The 15,758-nt window shown below is 39.6% G+C and overlaps 1 protein-coding gene across 1 annotated transcript in view; it reads right to left on the minus strand.

Moving 5' to 3' along the window:
• The window catches only part of CFTR (CF transmembrane conductance regulator), a 168,225-nt gene that overhangs the window by 104,455 nt on the left and 48,012 nt on the right, over positions 1-15,758 (minus strand). The window contains exon 10 of the mRNA XM_004389643.1: positions 12,132-12,323. Within this exon, the coding sequence (XP_004389700.1) occupies positions 12,132-12,323 (192 nt within the window). The remainder of the gene's footprint in view (positions 1-12,131; positions 12,324-15,758) is intronic.

Consider the following 15,758-nt stretch of genomic DNA (forward strand, 5'->3'; position numbering starts at 1 on the left):
CAGAAAAAAAAAAAAAAAACCAACAAAAAAAGAAATGCCTTCAGGGATCCCTCTGCACATCTGTGCAAGCCGAGGTGGTAAGTTCCAAGTCACGCAGCACCGCCTGGCCAGAAAGGGCTCCCAACTCAAGAAAAGGAAAAGAAAACAAACAAACAATTCAAAACAAACAAACAAAAGCCCCGGGATCCCACCAGCACGGTAGCCCAGACCAGGAAGCAGCTCCACACTCGAATGGAGCTCTGCAACCCCTCAGGAAGAAGCAAAGATGGCACACAGAGCCAGGTATTTGAGCGAAAGGAGGGGGAGGTGGTGAGAGGTAAGGAAGAAATCAAAAGACGTGGAAAAAAAGCAACAGCAGCAGCCAACAAATGGCACTCAGAGAGCCAGCTAGTGCGGGCTGGTGGAATCCAAGCAACTGGTGCTTCCCGGACAAGAGATTGTGCCCGCAGGAAGCAGAGGAGGCCAGGTGGGGTGAAGAAGGGTGGGGAGTGGGAAAGCATATATCACAAATTACCAGTTGTTTTGTCTCCCGCTGGAAGCTCTGTGAAGCTGCTTTCTCGTACCCCATGTTTGCTGGTCTCCGATAGGAGTCCAAGATGGTGGGTCCACACAGCGTTAGCTGATAGGGGACCTCTGCGTGGATCTCTCCTCAATCTCCGTTCTCTGTCAGTTTTCTCACTCCATTTGGGGCTTGGCTGAGTTCTTTATCTCTTCATTTGATGTTTTAGGGTTTCAGGACTGTTGTTTCTCTGTTCGGCTTAGTTTTTCAGATCTTTGCTGTGGAGGGATGGCGTGGTGCTTCTGCCTAGCGTGCCATTTTGCTGGAAGTGTCACGATAGATCTTGAGATGTTCTTTTTGACAATGAATTCAACCCCATTCCTCTGCAATTTGTCATTAGCATAGTAGACGATACGACTGTCTGATTCAAAATGGTCAATACCAGTCCATTTCCTCTCACTATTGCCTAGGATATCAATCTTTATATGTTCCATTTCATTTTTGACTGTTTCCAGTTTTCCTAGATTCATACTTTGCACATTCCATGTTTTTATTATTAATGGATGTTTGCAGCTGTTTTTTCTCATTTTGAGTCGTGCCACTTGAACAAATGAAGGTCCCAAAAGCTTGACTCCATCCATGTCATTACGGTCAACCCTACTTTGAGGAGGCAGCTCTTGCCTAATTGCATTTTGAGTGCCTTCCAACCTGAGGGGCTCATCTTCCAGCACTATATCATACAATGTTCTGCTGCTATTCATAGTTTTTCACTGGCTAATTTTTTTTAGAAATAGACCACCAGGTCCCTCTTCCTAGTCTGTCTTAGTCTGAAAGCTCAGCTGGAACCTGTCCACCATGGGTGACCCTGCTGGCATTTGAATATCGGTGGCATAGCTTCCAGCATCACAGCAACATGGAAGCCATCACAGTATGACAAACTGACAGACATGTAGGGTTCTGCATCTTAGATTTCAAAATATCTGAAATCGCCCTTAAAATCCATAATTTTAAAAAGCTCTTCAGATGATTTTGATGCAGTTGGACTAAGAATTTGCACTGAGGAAACTGTTAATTCCTTACATATCTCCTCTAAGTCTGCCCACCCAAGATGCTGGGACAGACCCAATCCCTGAAAGATCTCCTTTCTTAGTATTTCACTGGTCCATGACTGTTTCATCTTGCGGGTGGTTCTGTTCTTGATTTTCTAACATGTCTCACCCGTCCCTAGTAACCAAGTCTCCTGCTTTATAATTCAATTCCTTAAGAAATGGGCTTCATAGTATCCACCCATTACCTCTCTGTCTGAAGTTCCTCCCAGGACCCCTATTCTCTCCCCTCAGCAGGTTTCCTCCCTTCAGCAGAATGCCCACCTACTTCGACTTCCATATTTTAAGCTGGAGGTCATGAGGTATGAAGAAGGGAGAGAGGAAAGGAAAGATAATTTGAGAGAAGATCTGGAAAGAAACGTCATGATTTTGAAATTTCAAGGGTATTAGTACTAGTGGTTTTCCCACAATACATTTATTTAGGATTATGGTAGTTTCGAAGCATTTATATGAAAATAAATATTCTGAAAATACTTTTCAAAACTATGTCATGGAATTGTCAACTCAATCACTAATCTTTGTTATCATATTCTTCTCCTTTGCAAATGGCAGATTTACATTCTTTATGGCTTAATAGTACTGTTACCATTATAGTGAAATTAACTAGCATGAAGTTCTAACTTAAAGTCAGCAGTGTTCTATGGATAAGCCATTAGAGTCTGAGACAGAGTTTCATTTCTAATCTGCAACAACTCTAATGAGGTATAGCACAAAAGATAAGGAGTCAGAAGTTTCGGATTCTATTGCTGGTCCCACCATTTATGAGACAGTTAATCATTTCCTACCACGTAAAACATTCTTTTTTCTTCCCCTCTGTGGCACCCTCTCACCTGGTTTTCTTTCCTCGTGACTCGGCATCTTTCTCAGGCCCCCTTTTCTCTGCACACCTCCTAAGTATTAATATCCTCAGGGATTCTGTCCTCAGTCCAATCTTCTCGTCACTATGCCTCCCCTCTCCTTGGTGATATTATCTACTCTTATCATTTCATTTACAATTTGTAGGCTGAGGACTCTCATCTCAGACTCTTGCCCAGGAATCTTCCCTCAGTTCTACTCCCAATCTCTTCTTGGAAGTTCCCTAGTCACCTCGGCATTTTCAAAATGGAAGTCATTATTTTCACCATACAAACCTGCTCCTCTTGTGTTCCCTGCCTCAGCAAATAGTACCACCACACCCTCAACTGCCCAAGATAGATCACTGGGCATCATCCTTGCCTCCTCACTTTTCCTCTTCTCCTATATCAAATAATGATTTGTCCATCAATTCTACCTTCTAATTATATCAGAAACCAATTTACTTCTCTATCCCTACTGCTTCCTACCCTGGTCAAGTCATCATCATCTTTCGACTGAATTACTTGCAACAACTGCCTAAACAGCCTCCCTGCCACCAGCCCTGCGTCTTCTCCCATAATCCATTCTCCATGTTGCAGCCAGAGATATCTTTTAAAATGAAAACTTTATCATATCATAACTTCTATATTTAAGATCCTTCAGTGAGTCCCATGGCCCCCAATATAAAGTTCAATTTCCTTACTGTACATATGAAGTCCTTTATGATCTGGCTGTCCTCTCCCAGCTTAACTCTCACCATACACCTCTTCCTTTCCAGACCCTAGTCTTTCTGTACTAGCTATAGCTCCCCAAATGTGCAATGCTCTCTCCTGGCTCCAGGATAATTTCATTCTATACCCAGCCACACTGAACCGACTATAGCTTCCCTAATGTGCGTTGTCCTCTCTTGGCTCCAGGCCTTGTACATTCTCTTTTCTTTCTGGAATGTTCTCTTGGTCCTTCTTAACTCGGATGACTCCTACTCATCCATCACCTCTCAGCTTAGATGTCACTTCCTCCAGGGAAACCTTCCCCGACCTTCTAAGAACAGATTAAACGCTCATTCTGTGTCCTCACATAAGGACCCTATACCAACTAATATCATACAACTTATCAGACTACACTGGTTTTTATATGTTCATCTTCTCCACTAGAATGAAAGCCCCTTGAGGACAGGGATTGTGTCTTGATCATCATTATATTTCCAGGGTCTGGTGCAGTCACTCTTCAAAGTTTACATTCATAAATATTTACTAAATGAAAGAATATCTGTACCTTTTCTCTAAAAATATCTGTAAGTCGAAAACTCACTGCAGAGACCCTTGTTATACTTGGCAGGCGGTATCCATAGTGCCTAACACAGTGGTGTGTCCATAGTAGTAGCTTGATAAATGTTTGTTGAAATAAGGTTTTTAATTTATAAAAGTGAATCTAGGTTAACTAAACCTTGAAATGACAACTAACTGTTACAGACTTGGTTCTGAAAGCTATCATCAGTAATACAATTGCCATTTCAAGGATTGTTTTGGCTACAGAACACTCGTTCTCAGAATTTTTAGAAACACTAAGATTCCCTTTCTAGGAAGGTTTTATGAATGTTTCCCTAACTGCTATAGAGCTGGAAGCCTAGTGAGACATCCAAGAACCAGCTGCAGATGTTAAAAATTAACCAGAGAGTTCTGAGGTCACATTTAATTCTGAGGTTCTACTAAAGGTAAGTGTAAGATCTTTTCTTTAGCTTCTTAAATTAGACATCTCTTCAAAATGGAAAACTCCAAGAGTCCAGAATCCCAGTTCTTCAAGAGGGATGAAATATCAGGCATATATAGTGACACGGTGTGACTTTTACCTTTGGAAACTTAACGATTTTTTACTTTATGTTTTAAATATGAAACCTGGCTTAAATGTTAAAAGTCTTAATTTTATTATCTCGTCATGAAATAGCTTTGTTCCTGACAAATTTTTATTCTACTGTCCTGTTGACTTTCCCAAATCCTACTAGGAGGGGCAGTCTTGGTGCTATTTTGGTTTACTCAATCTAAGAACTCTCATTTGTTAAAGTAATAATTAGTTCCAGAATTATAATCCTAAACCCAAAGACCTAGTTCACACCTAAACTCAAAGACCTAGTTTACACCTTTGAAATGCAGTGCCTTTTCATTTTGACTGCTAGCTGTCACTAAAATAAAAATAAAAATTAAAAAAAAAAAAACTGTTGCCGTGGAGTTGATTCTGATTCATAGTGACCCTACAGGACAGGGTAGAACTGTCCATAGGGTTTCCAAGGAGCAGCTGGTGGATATGAACTGCCAACCTTTTGGTTGGCAGCCAAGTTCTTAACCACCGTGCCACCAGAGCTCTGAGCTGTCACTAGCTAACTGGAAAGTGAGGATGAAATGGACCAACATGCGCAAAGTGCTTAGCAGAGCAGGACAGGCATGTGTGTTCTCTCAATAGATCTTAGCAGTTATTTAAGTTCCAAGACTCAAATGAAGTGAAATAACAGTTTAGTCCAGAAAACACTATAGCATTTCTATTTGGTTCTGGGTCAACAGTTTCATAAATGTGCTTGCTTCAAATTACAGTAAATAAGTGGCAGTGTTTTCAAAATTCTTTAATTACATATCAGTAGAAAATTATGGGTGGATCAAGACACAATCACTTCACGTGGTTTATTTTGGTTTATGGGACATAGTTCAATGTGTTTCAGCTATCTGTTTTAGATGTTCATTATGTCTTCGCTAGTAGTGAATGCCACCGTTAATTTCTCTGGCATCCTTTTATTTACAGTTCTCCGAACTGCGCATTCATGAATTCTCCTACCTGAGTAGTTCAGCCTCAAGTTCGGCGCAGGTTGGTTTTGGCCAGACCTGAAGATTCAGAGGTCACATTCAAACTTAGTTAGTCCTGTGGTATCTGCATGATGGAATTTATTTTCCAGAACAGTCAATTCATTTCTTTGCTTACTTCCCTCCCAAGTTTTTCAAACTTCTTGCCAATTTCCCTCCCAGGTGCTGTTGGTTTTTTTTTTTTTTTCCTTTTAGTAATTTCTTGCCAACTTCCCTCCCAATTTTTTTCTTCTCGTGACTGAATATGAAAACTGTCAAGCAGTGGGTAAAAGAAAATACTAACGGATTTTATCTTCCTCAACTTACACAGTAAATATTTTTATTACAATGCATATGTAATAGCTATCCTGACACATACTTACTCAGGATCATCTTAAACTTTGTTCTAAAAGTACTACAACAACTTTGTGGGAGCAAGTATATCCCTAAGCCCCTGACCTCCCTCTCACACTCCCCACCCCTGCTCCCCACCATGTATTATTTTAAAATCCAAACCCAGGGACTTTTCAAGTTTGAGAGTGAGTTACTGAATAAAGATGGTCCAACTATTTGGGACCCAAACCCTGGCCTGCCTAGAATTCTCTTCTTGCCGTTCGTAGGCTGTGTGGTAGGACTATGGTTTTGGTGAAGCGCAGGAGAAGCAGTGTCCTGGAAATTAAACAGACAAAAGGACAATGGAGTTTGCCCTTCTTTCAGTAACAAAGTATGATTATAGTCTCCTTAAAGGGTAAGTAAGCTAACTAAAAAACCACCAGTTACTGTCAGGTCAATTCAGACTCATGGAGACCCCATGTATGTCAGAGTAGAACTGTGCTCCATGGAATTTTCAGTGACTGATTTTTTGGAAGAGATCTCCAAGCCTTTCTTCTAAGGTGCTTCTAGATGGACTCAAGCCCCTAACTTTTCGGTTAGCAGCCAAGCACAGTAACTGTTTGCATCACCCAGAGACTCCAAGTAACCTAACTAGGGCCCAATCATATTGATTCTTTCTTTTATGCTAGTAAAATCTCCAGTGCTGGTTACAATAGCTATAAATATTGAGTAGGACTCTAAGGGTACTTTTGGGACATGGGAAGGAAAATGAAAGAATAAGTTGATGGGCGCAGGGATGCATTATGATATATTTTTTAAACCTATCCATTTGCCTAAGAATCCATTCTACTGCAATCTAGATTCAAAGTAGGATATAGAAAGCAGAACATGGAGATGTTCCTAAAAGAGGAAGACTGAAGGTGAAGAACCTGAACATGACTTGTTCACTCACGGCTACACATTGCACGTTATTCTATCAGCATATAATATTATCTCCATGCCTTTTCCTGTCATAAAGTCTTTAAGCTATACCACGGAGTGAAGAATTTTCAACAATAAACTGCAGTCGGAAAACTGTGAAATATGTTGTGTGTGCTTTTTCCTATCCACGCAAATTTACACCTACCTGTTCACTCCTATGACACGAACCATCACTGCATACGCAAGTGCTTTGCAGATATGAGCTGAACAAAAACACAAGAATGAGGAAGAGAATATTCCATTCTCCTCTCCTGTTCCAAGTCTTAATGTAGCACGTTAAGAAACATATCAACTTTGACAGTCAAAATGAAAACATACTGAATCATGAATGTTTGTACTTGGTGATAGGAGCTGCATAGAAAATATACTGTGGGATTCTTTTGCTGGCATCAGTTGCTTAACCATCAAGGGTTCTGCAGGTACCTTATGTTGCTATGATCAAAACTCCTCCACACATAAAAAAATAAAACCTTAATTTCATCACACAGGCAATATACTGCAGTGAGGTTCTTGTTGGCCTTTTTCAAAGGTGAGAAGACTTGTTTAACAAAACAACATACAAAAATGGAAACCTGTAAGTCACAAAAAAATAGGGGAAACTTCTGATTTGATTGTCAAGAAAGTCCAGCACTTCTAATTACTTTTATTTGTTACTTCTAGCAGTAATTTGTTAGGCTCATGGGAGAACATTTTCTGAGCAACATTCTTGCAGCTGACATGCCCACTTCAAAACATCTCTGAAACTGTCATCCAACAAGAATTTACCATTTTGCTTATCAATGTGCTAGGTGGAGTATACAAAAATAAAAAAAAAAGTTTTTAGAGTCGCTGTTCTTAAGGAATTTACCGTGTAGTTGGGTAGATATAATACAAGGAATTTAGGAGACGCCTGGATGTTTTTGCCTGTCATAGGATGACTAGGAAGCCTAAATCAGTTGCAAAACTCAGCAGGACAGAAAAGAACAGTAAGAGAGGGATTGTTTTAAAGGAAAAGTTGAGTGTTTTATTTGACATTTTAGGCAAAAAGGGAACAAGTCAATTGTACATTAAAAAACAAACTAGACTAGAGGTCACCGTCATTATTAAAAAGTGTTTATTAAATCCCATCTAGTGGTGTCCTCTGTAAGTATTCTGCTAGTAGCAAGACCTGTGAACTCTCTGCCTTGATCAGATATCTCAGTTCTCTGTGGTTTACCCCAAGTCCTACTTCCTAAACATGTAACATTTCTCCCTGTCCCCTTTCTGATTCCTGTTGTGCAAGGAATCCTAAATCCTAAACTAATGTCTCTCCTAATTTCTTTAGGAAAAACTCCCTCTTCCCTGAAGGGCCATATTCCCTGATGTCCCTTCCTATGGATGCAAATGGTACATAAAAATGACATTCCTGATCTATTCACAATCCCTGTGCTGAACTTTTCTTTCTTCTTGTCTGTCATGACCATTATCTGAATTATTATTATTTTTAATTAATTAATTTATTTTATTGTACTTCAGGTGAAGGCTTACAGAACAAATAGTTTCTCATGAAACAGAAGCACACATGTTGTTTTATAACATTGGTTAACAACCCCACAACATATCAACCCTCTAACTTCTCAACCTCTTTTTTTGTTTGGTGAAAATACACATAGCCAAAGATACACCATTTCAAAAATTTCTACATGCACAGTTCAGTGACATTGACTACGTTCTTCCAATTGTGCTGTTATTCTCACTTAAGATGAAGGCTTACAGAACAAAATAGTTTCTCATTTAACAGTTACTGCAAATGTTGCCCTATGACAATGGTTAACAATCTCACAACACATCAACAATATCCTTACTCAACCTTGGGTTCCCTATCACCAGCTTCCTTGTCCCCTTCTGCCTTCTGGCCCTTGTCACTGGACTCCTGTACCTCGTTAGTCTCATTTGGTTTTACGGGGCTGTCCACTCCCAGGCTGAACAGTGAACCTCGGAGGTAACTTCACCACTGAGCTAAAGGGGTGTCTGGGGGCCATACTCTCAGGGTTTCTCCAGTCTTCTTTAGGCCAGTAAATCTGGTCTTTTTTTTGTGAGTTACAATTATGCTCTACACCTTCTCCAGCTCTGTCCAGAACCCTCTGTTGTGATCCTGGTCAGAGCAGTCAGTGGTGGTAGCCGGGCACCATCTAGCTGTACTGGACTCAGTCTGGTGGAGGCCTTGGTAGCTGTGGACAATTAGTCCTTTGGACTAATTTTTTCTTGTATCCTGTTCTCTTCATTCTCCCTTGCTCCCGAACGGATGAGACCTGTGGAGTATCTTAAATGGCCGCTCACAGGCTTTTAAGACCCCAGACACTACTCACCAAGGTAGAATGTAGAGCATTGTCTTTATAAGCTGTGTCATGACCATTATCTGGTTAACTAAAATAGCTTCCTACTGGTCTACTCCTTCTGGTCAGAATGGTAAATAGTACTATTACTACTAATAACTGTTTTTATCTATTAAGTACTTCTTATGCACCAGAACAATGCACAAAACTCTATGAAACAGGTAATATTATTCCCATACTGCAGAGGAGAAAACTCAAATTATAGCAAGGTTATGTAACTGTCTTTAGTACCCTGGCTCTGTCAGATTTCAAAATCTATGTTCTTTCTGCTATCCCACAAACCTTCTAACCTTGCCTTAATTCTGCTACTCACATCATAGCCAAAGTGATATATATATATATCACTTATATATATATATAAAAAATGCAAAGCCGAGTATGTCATTCCCCTGATTAAAGATCTATAAGACCAAATTCTTGAGACTGGTATACAAGGTCCCCAGGATATGGCCCTCCAGCTTCATTCCTCCCCACTCACTGTCCCAGTTACACTCTGGTTCTGTCAAAATGCTTGTGGTTCCCTGTACCAGTCAAGTGGTTTCATGTCTCTGTGTTTCTGCTCATACAGTCTCCTGTGTCTAGAATATCTTTTCCAGATATTACTCATCTTTAAAGGTGTTCACTCTTATAGAAGGCCCTCTCTGAACTGCCCGAGCAGGCCAAAAGCCCTGAGCTGGGTTTCTGTAGTGCCCTAAAAGTACCTCTATCCCCACATGGTCTCTTTATGTATATTTCTTTCCTACCAGTCTGTTCAGTTCTTCAACGGAAGGAATGATGAAGTGTTTTGTACCCACCCTACCCCCACCACAGTGTACAGTGTCTGGCATAAGGTAATAACACAACTAACGTTTGTGGATCTGAAAGGGATACAGGAACTGGGACCACTTCCCAATCCCCACGTTATTTCTGGAGCACAGACCCAATGTGCCTACACTTACATTTGGAATCTCATGTCATCTGTTTTCTTCCACTGAATAACCCAGTTCTTGTTGGTTGTGTCATGCAGACCAACTACCATATTTATAGATGACCACCACTTTAATTTTCTCTTATAACCACTTTTGTCAACACCAAAATCCATACTGATGACTTTTCATGATTCTGTGGCTTCATGATTCCACCTTCTCCTTAATTACTTCATCCTCCTTCTTGTTCCCATAGTAGTCACTCTCTAATGAGACCTGACTCTCACAGGCATGTCTCCTACCTCATGCTCTCTAGCAGTATTTTCCACCTCAAAGAAGTGGAAACGAGCTAATCTTTACTGAATGGCTACTTTTCACCACATGCTATGTTAGTCACCTTACATATATCACATCTAATCTTTTCAACAATTCAATGACTACTTATTCATTAATCTTCCACTTCCTCACATCCACTTAACCTTCTCTCTACTTTATTGGTGGCTCTAATCTTAATCAAAGGAGCCCCAGTAGCGCAGTGGTTAAGTGCTTAGCTGCTAACCAAAAGGTGGTTCGAAACTATCAGCCACTCCGAGGGAGAAAGATGCGACAGTCTGCTTCCATAAAGATTACAGCTTTGGAAATCCTATTTGGCAATTCTATTCTGTTCTATAGGGTTGCTATGAGTTGGAATCCACTTGATAGCAATGGGTAATCTTAATCAAAAATCTCTACTGAGGCCATAAGTTTCATTATCGCCACTCTTGAAACTCCATCATATAATTGCTCCATCAGAGGAACCCCTAGGAGAATGGACTATGTCTTATTCAACTTGGTATTCCTGGGACATAGCAGAATGTTCAGAAGTTAGTAAATGCTCATTCCATGAATGAAGAACCCATAACTCTTAACATTAGTAATATAACTACATTGTATTTGAGTTACATATACTTTCATAGGTTAACTTGGGGAATCAAATAATGATTTATAAAATTATTTCTATGGAAAAAGTTACATTCAAAGCAGGAATAAAGTCCACAAGAAAACTTCCAACAATTTTTCACTGAAAAATAAGGCCTATGATTTATCTTGCAAGGTTCAACCACCCCTATATACTATTCCCATCCTAGAAAAGTATCCATGTTCTCTAGAATCACTAAAATTTTTTTGTAGCAAATTCACTCACTGTTCCAACCTCCAGGCTGTGAAATACTATTCCTGGAAGAAGGACTTTTGAGGAATGAAGAATATCTTCTTCAAAGTAAATCTAATACTTTTTCAGGACAGCTTTTATTTTCATTTTGCTTTCAGACTGTGTAGGAAACAAGAGAACAGGGGCTTTAAAAACTACACTACAGAGCCACCTGTCCAAGGGTGTGGCCCTCTTTTGTAAAAACTGCAGTTTCTGTTTAATTCACAATTAGCCTTTTTCCATGCACTGTAGTGTAAGCTTCTTTTATTCCCATAGCAATTTTTTTTTCCAAAAAGGCTATAGGAATCCATTAGTGCCAAATGCCATCTACTGAAGATAACCATTTTTAATCTAGGTCACTATTCAGGCAATATTGCTGACAAGCCTCATAATAACATCTTCTCTGCCCTAACATTTACATCAATAATTACTGAAGACATTTATCATATGATTTATGTATTAAACAGCACAAGATTGATGTTAAAAGCAGATGAGATTGCAAAGAACATACTGACTTCACTTGAAATACCTTATGTAATTTCCAGATAATTAGCCCATTCCCCAATATTGTTATGAAATGAGTCAACAGCTTCATCTTCATTTTGTTTCAGAGAACTACAGTTACTAGAGGTTTATGGTTATATATTCAAGGACAAAGAATAAGATACAATTACAATTTTCTCTTTGATTCTCTACTGATAGGTCAATGTCCATTTTATTAGGCTATGGTGTTATTAAAATTCTCTTATGAAATTTTCAGAGTATCTTTTGAAAGTGCATGCCATGTAAATATGTATTGAGGGCATCTGTCTTACTCATAAGACTGAGAAGATTCCCACCATGTTCCTAAAAAGAGTTTATTATAATTAAACCAGTCAGTCATTTAAAAAATAAGCTGCATCTATTTTCTTGTATTTTCAAGTTTCGGAAAAGCAGAGGCCATGTGTTCTATTATCTGATTAGCCACACTAGTTTACCCACAGAGGGAACTTGATTAAGACATGTAGACTGACTGATTGATTGAACAGGGAATAGAATACATAGTTTAGATACTTTGAAGGTTTTGTAGGCCTTATTAGAAAATTTTCACACAATTGCTTACCTCTTCTAGTTGGCAGGCTTTGATGACACTCCTATACCTGTACTCATCATAGCAAACACCAAAGATGATGTTTTCTTTAATGGTGCCAGGCATGATCCAGGAGAACTGAGAACAGAACGAAATCCTTCCACTGTGCTTCATTTTACCCTCTGAGGGCTCCAGTTCTCCCATAATCATCATTAGAAGTGAAGTCTGGAAAGAAAAAAATATTGCTATTGAGTCATTTGATCAAATCACTTGCAGGATTCACTTGCCTCAAGTTGTCATCCTAAACAAAGGTACCCTGATTTTAAAGACTCCGCTAACCCATTTGATTCAAAATTTATTTTCCATTTCCTATTCTAGGCACTCTGCTATGCACAAAGATACAAAGAAGAATAAAAGAGACAATTACAACAGAGTGTGTTAAGGGCTATGATAGAGGTTCGTAGAGAAGGGGCGCCTAATTCAGATTGTTAGGGTAGGTTGGATGGCAGTCAGAGAAAGATTAGTAACTGCTAATATTTGTTGAGTGCTTGCTCTGTGTTGGGCACTGTTCTGTATTAATTTTTTATTATTATTATTAATTTATTTAATCCTTACAATGACCCTGTGAGGTAGATTCACTATTATACTTATCTTACAAGAAGGAATTACGTAAAGAAAGGTAACTATAATGCTATACTCTCAGAGATACAGATGAACTCACCAAAGGAGAGTGTGTAAAGTGAGATGAGAGCAAGATTCAAAACCCCAGGGAACACCACCAACTGAGCTGAGGAAAAGAAAAGGAGAAAGAGTGATTCAAGAGAGTTGAGGGAAACCGGGAGGCAGTTATATCAGGGAAGGCAAGAAAGAGAGAGTTTCTAGAAGGAATGAGAGATCAGACTCCAAAGAAAGTTAAAAGGAGAATAAAGACCAAACTTGTCCACTGTATTAAGAAGTCATTTATTACATTACAGGGAAGGGTTTGGTGGAATTCTGGGGATTGAAACCATTTGGAGAGTCGAGAAGGAAATAAAAAAGTAAAGAAGAGAATGAGTAGATTACTCAATTAGGAAACATAGCTAAAAAGGAATTCAAAAATATGGACTTCCTTATTCATAAATTACAGCAAATTTCATTAAACATTTTATTAGTATTCCCTTACGAAATTGACTGTGTAAGTCAATATCTTCCCCTTTTGTTCCTGGAAATCATTTTAAAGCAAAAAAAGGGCAACAAGAAAAAAAAAAAACAAATTCTATTTTCATTGAAAACAGGAGAAAGTTATAATGTGCAGACTCTAAAATAGGTATAAACCTGTTGCCATTGAGTTGATTCTAATTCATAGCAATCCTACAGGACAGAGTAGAACTGCCTCATGGGGTTTCCAAGGCTGTAATCTTTATGGAAGCTGACTGCCACATCTTCTCCTGCAGAGTGGCTGGTAGGTTCAAACTGGCGATGTTAAAAGTAGATGAGATCGCAAAGAACATAGACAGTGGCGAGAAGGTCCAGCAACTGAAGATCTCAGCGAGTACTAACACAAAGACCCTCTCTCTGAAGGTGAGAGGCTCACTCCAAAGTCTGCAACAATGAGCACACGGACAGGGATGAGTTCAGCAGGTCACAGAAGACTTTCTGAACAGAATTTGCATCAGAGAAACAGAAGAAGTGCTTTCCAAATAACTACACAGATGATCCAAACTTGCAGAAACAGACTGTCTCTGTGACAGAAAGTAGACTAGAGCCTTTGGGTGGTAAGTGTGGAAGGTCTACCCTGGTCCCACCTGTCTAGGAATCTGTAAGTAACTAATCCAATAAAATCTAACATTTAACTCATTAAAATATAAATAATAGAAGTTGCACAACACCAAAATAAAGATACTATGGGAATTAGAAAAATGAAGGAAGCCCACAAAACAAAGACACAGAACTCAGAGAAGAAATGGCCAAACAACAGAAGGAGTTTAAACACTAACTGGCAAAGCTCAGGAAAGGAAAAGAAAATAATAAAACAACAGAAATGAAGATGAAATTGGATGAACCACAAAGGAGAATGTTGTTGTTGTTGGGTGCCATTGATTCCAACTCATGGTGACCCCATGTGACAGAGCAGAACTGCCACATAGGGTTTTTTTTTTTTAAATATTTTATTGTGTCTTAGGTGAAAGTTTATACAGCAAATTAGGTTCCCATTTAACAATTTTATACAAATTGTTCCGTGACATTGGCTACAATTTCGACAATATGTCAGCATTCTCGTTATTTCCATTCTGTTTGTTCTGTTTCCATTGATCTAGCTTTCCCTTCCCCTCCTTGCTTTCTCTTCTTTGCTTTTGGGTAAATGTTGACCGATTGGTCTCGTATAGTTGATTGTTTAAGGGAGCACATTCCTCATGGGTGATATTGTTTATTTTATAAACCAATCTATTATTTGGCTGAAAGGTGATCTCCAGGAGTAGCTTCAGTGCCAAGTTCAAAACATATCTTAGAGTGATAGTCTCAGGGGTTTCTCTAGTCTCCATCGGTCCAGTAGGTCTGGACATTTTTAGGAATTTGAATTGTATTCTACATTCTTCTCCTATTCTATCTGGGACCTTCTATTGTGTCCCATTCCATAGGATTTTCTAGGCTATAATCTTTATGGAAACCCTGGTAGTGGTGTGGTTAAGAGTTTGGCTGCTAACCAAAAGGTTGGCAGTTCAAATCCACCAGGCACTCCTTGGAAACTCTATGGGGCCGTTCTAATCTGTCTTATAGGGTCGCTATGAGTCAGAATGGACTTGATGGCAATAGGCTTGGTTTTTTTTTTTTTTTGGTTAATCTTTAGGGAAGGAAACCTGGTGGTTAAGCTCTCAGCTGCTAACTGAAAGGTTGGTGGTTTGAACATACCAGTCACCCCACGGAAGAAAGGTGTTAGACATTATCAGATAATAGGAAAAGATGTATCTACAAGCCCAGGAACTCCAAGGACGGCTGACTAGAGAAGCTGAGACAAGAATTTTTCCCCCAGAGCCAACAGAGAGAGAGCCTTCCCCCAGAGCCAGTGCCCTGAACTTGGAATTTTAGCCTTCAGAGCTGTGAGAAGGTCCCCTGGAGGGCACAAATGGTTAAGCGCTCAACCGGTAGTCAAAAGGTTGGCAGTTTGAACCCACCCTGGTGATCTGCTTCCGAATGTCCACAGCCTTGAAACACTTATGCAGCAGTTCTACTCTGCACATATGGGATTTGCCATGAGTCAGAACTGACTCGACCGCAACTCAAAACAACAAACTGTGAGAAAATAAATTTTTGTTCTTTAAAACAACCCACTTGTGATATTTCCGTTACAACAGCACTAAGATACTAAGACAAAGGCCCTTTATGATCTGGTCCCTCATTTACTTCTCTGACAGTTCTCTTTCTGCCCTCTCCCAGCTCACTCTGTGTCAGCCCCACAGGCCTCCTTGCCTTTCTTTGAACCGGCAGGGCACAGTCTCACTCAAGGCTTTGCACCTGCTGCACCTTCTACCTGAAGGACTCTTCCCCCAGACGTCCACATGGCTTAATCTCTCACCTCTTCTAGTCTTTGTTCAAAGGTTACCTTTCTTTTTTTTTTTATATATATTTTATTGCACTTCAGGTGAAGGCTTACAGAACAAATAGTTTCTCATGAAACAGTAG

Source organism: Trichechus manatus, unplaced genomic scaffold (assembly GCF_000243295.1).
Source record: "Trichechus manatus latirostris isolate Lorelei unplaced genomic scaffold, TriManLat1.0 scaffold00251, whole genome shotgun sequence".
NCBI lineage: Eukaryota > Metazoa > Chordata > Mammalia > Sirenia > Trichechidae > Trichechus > Trichechus manatus.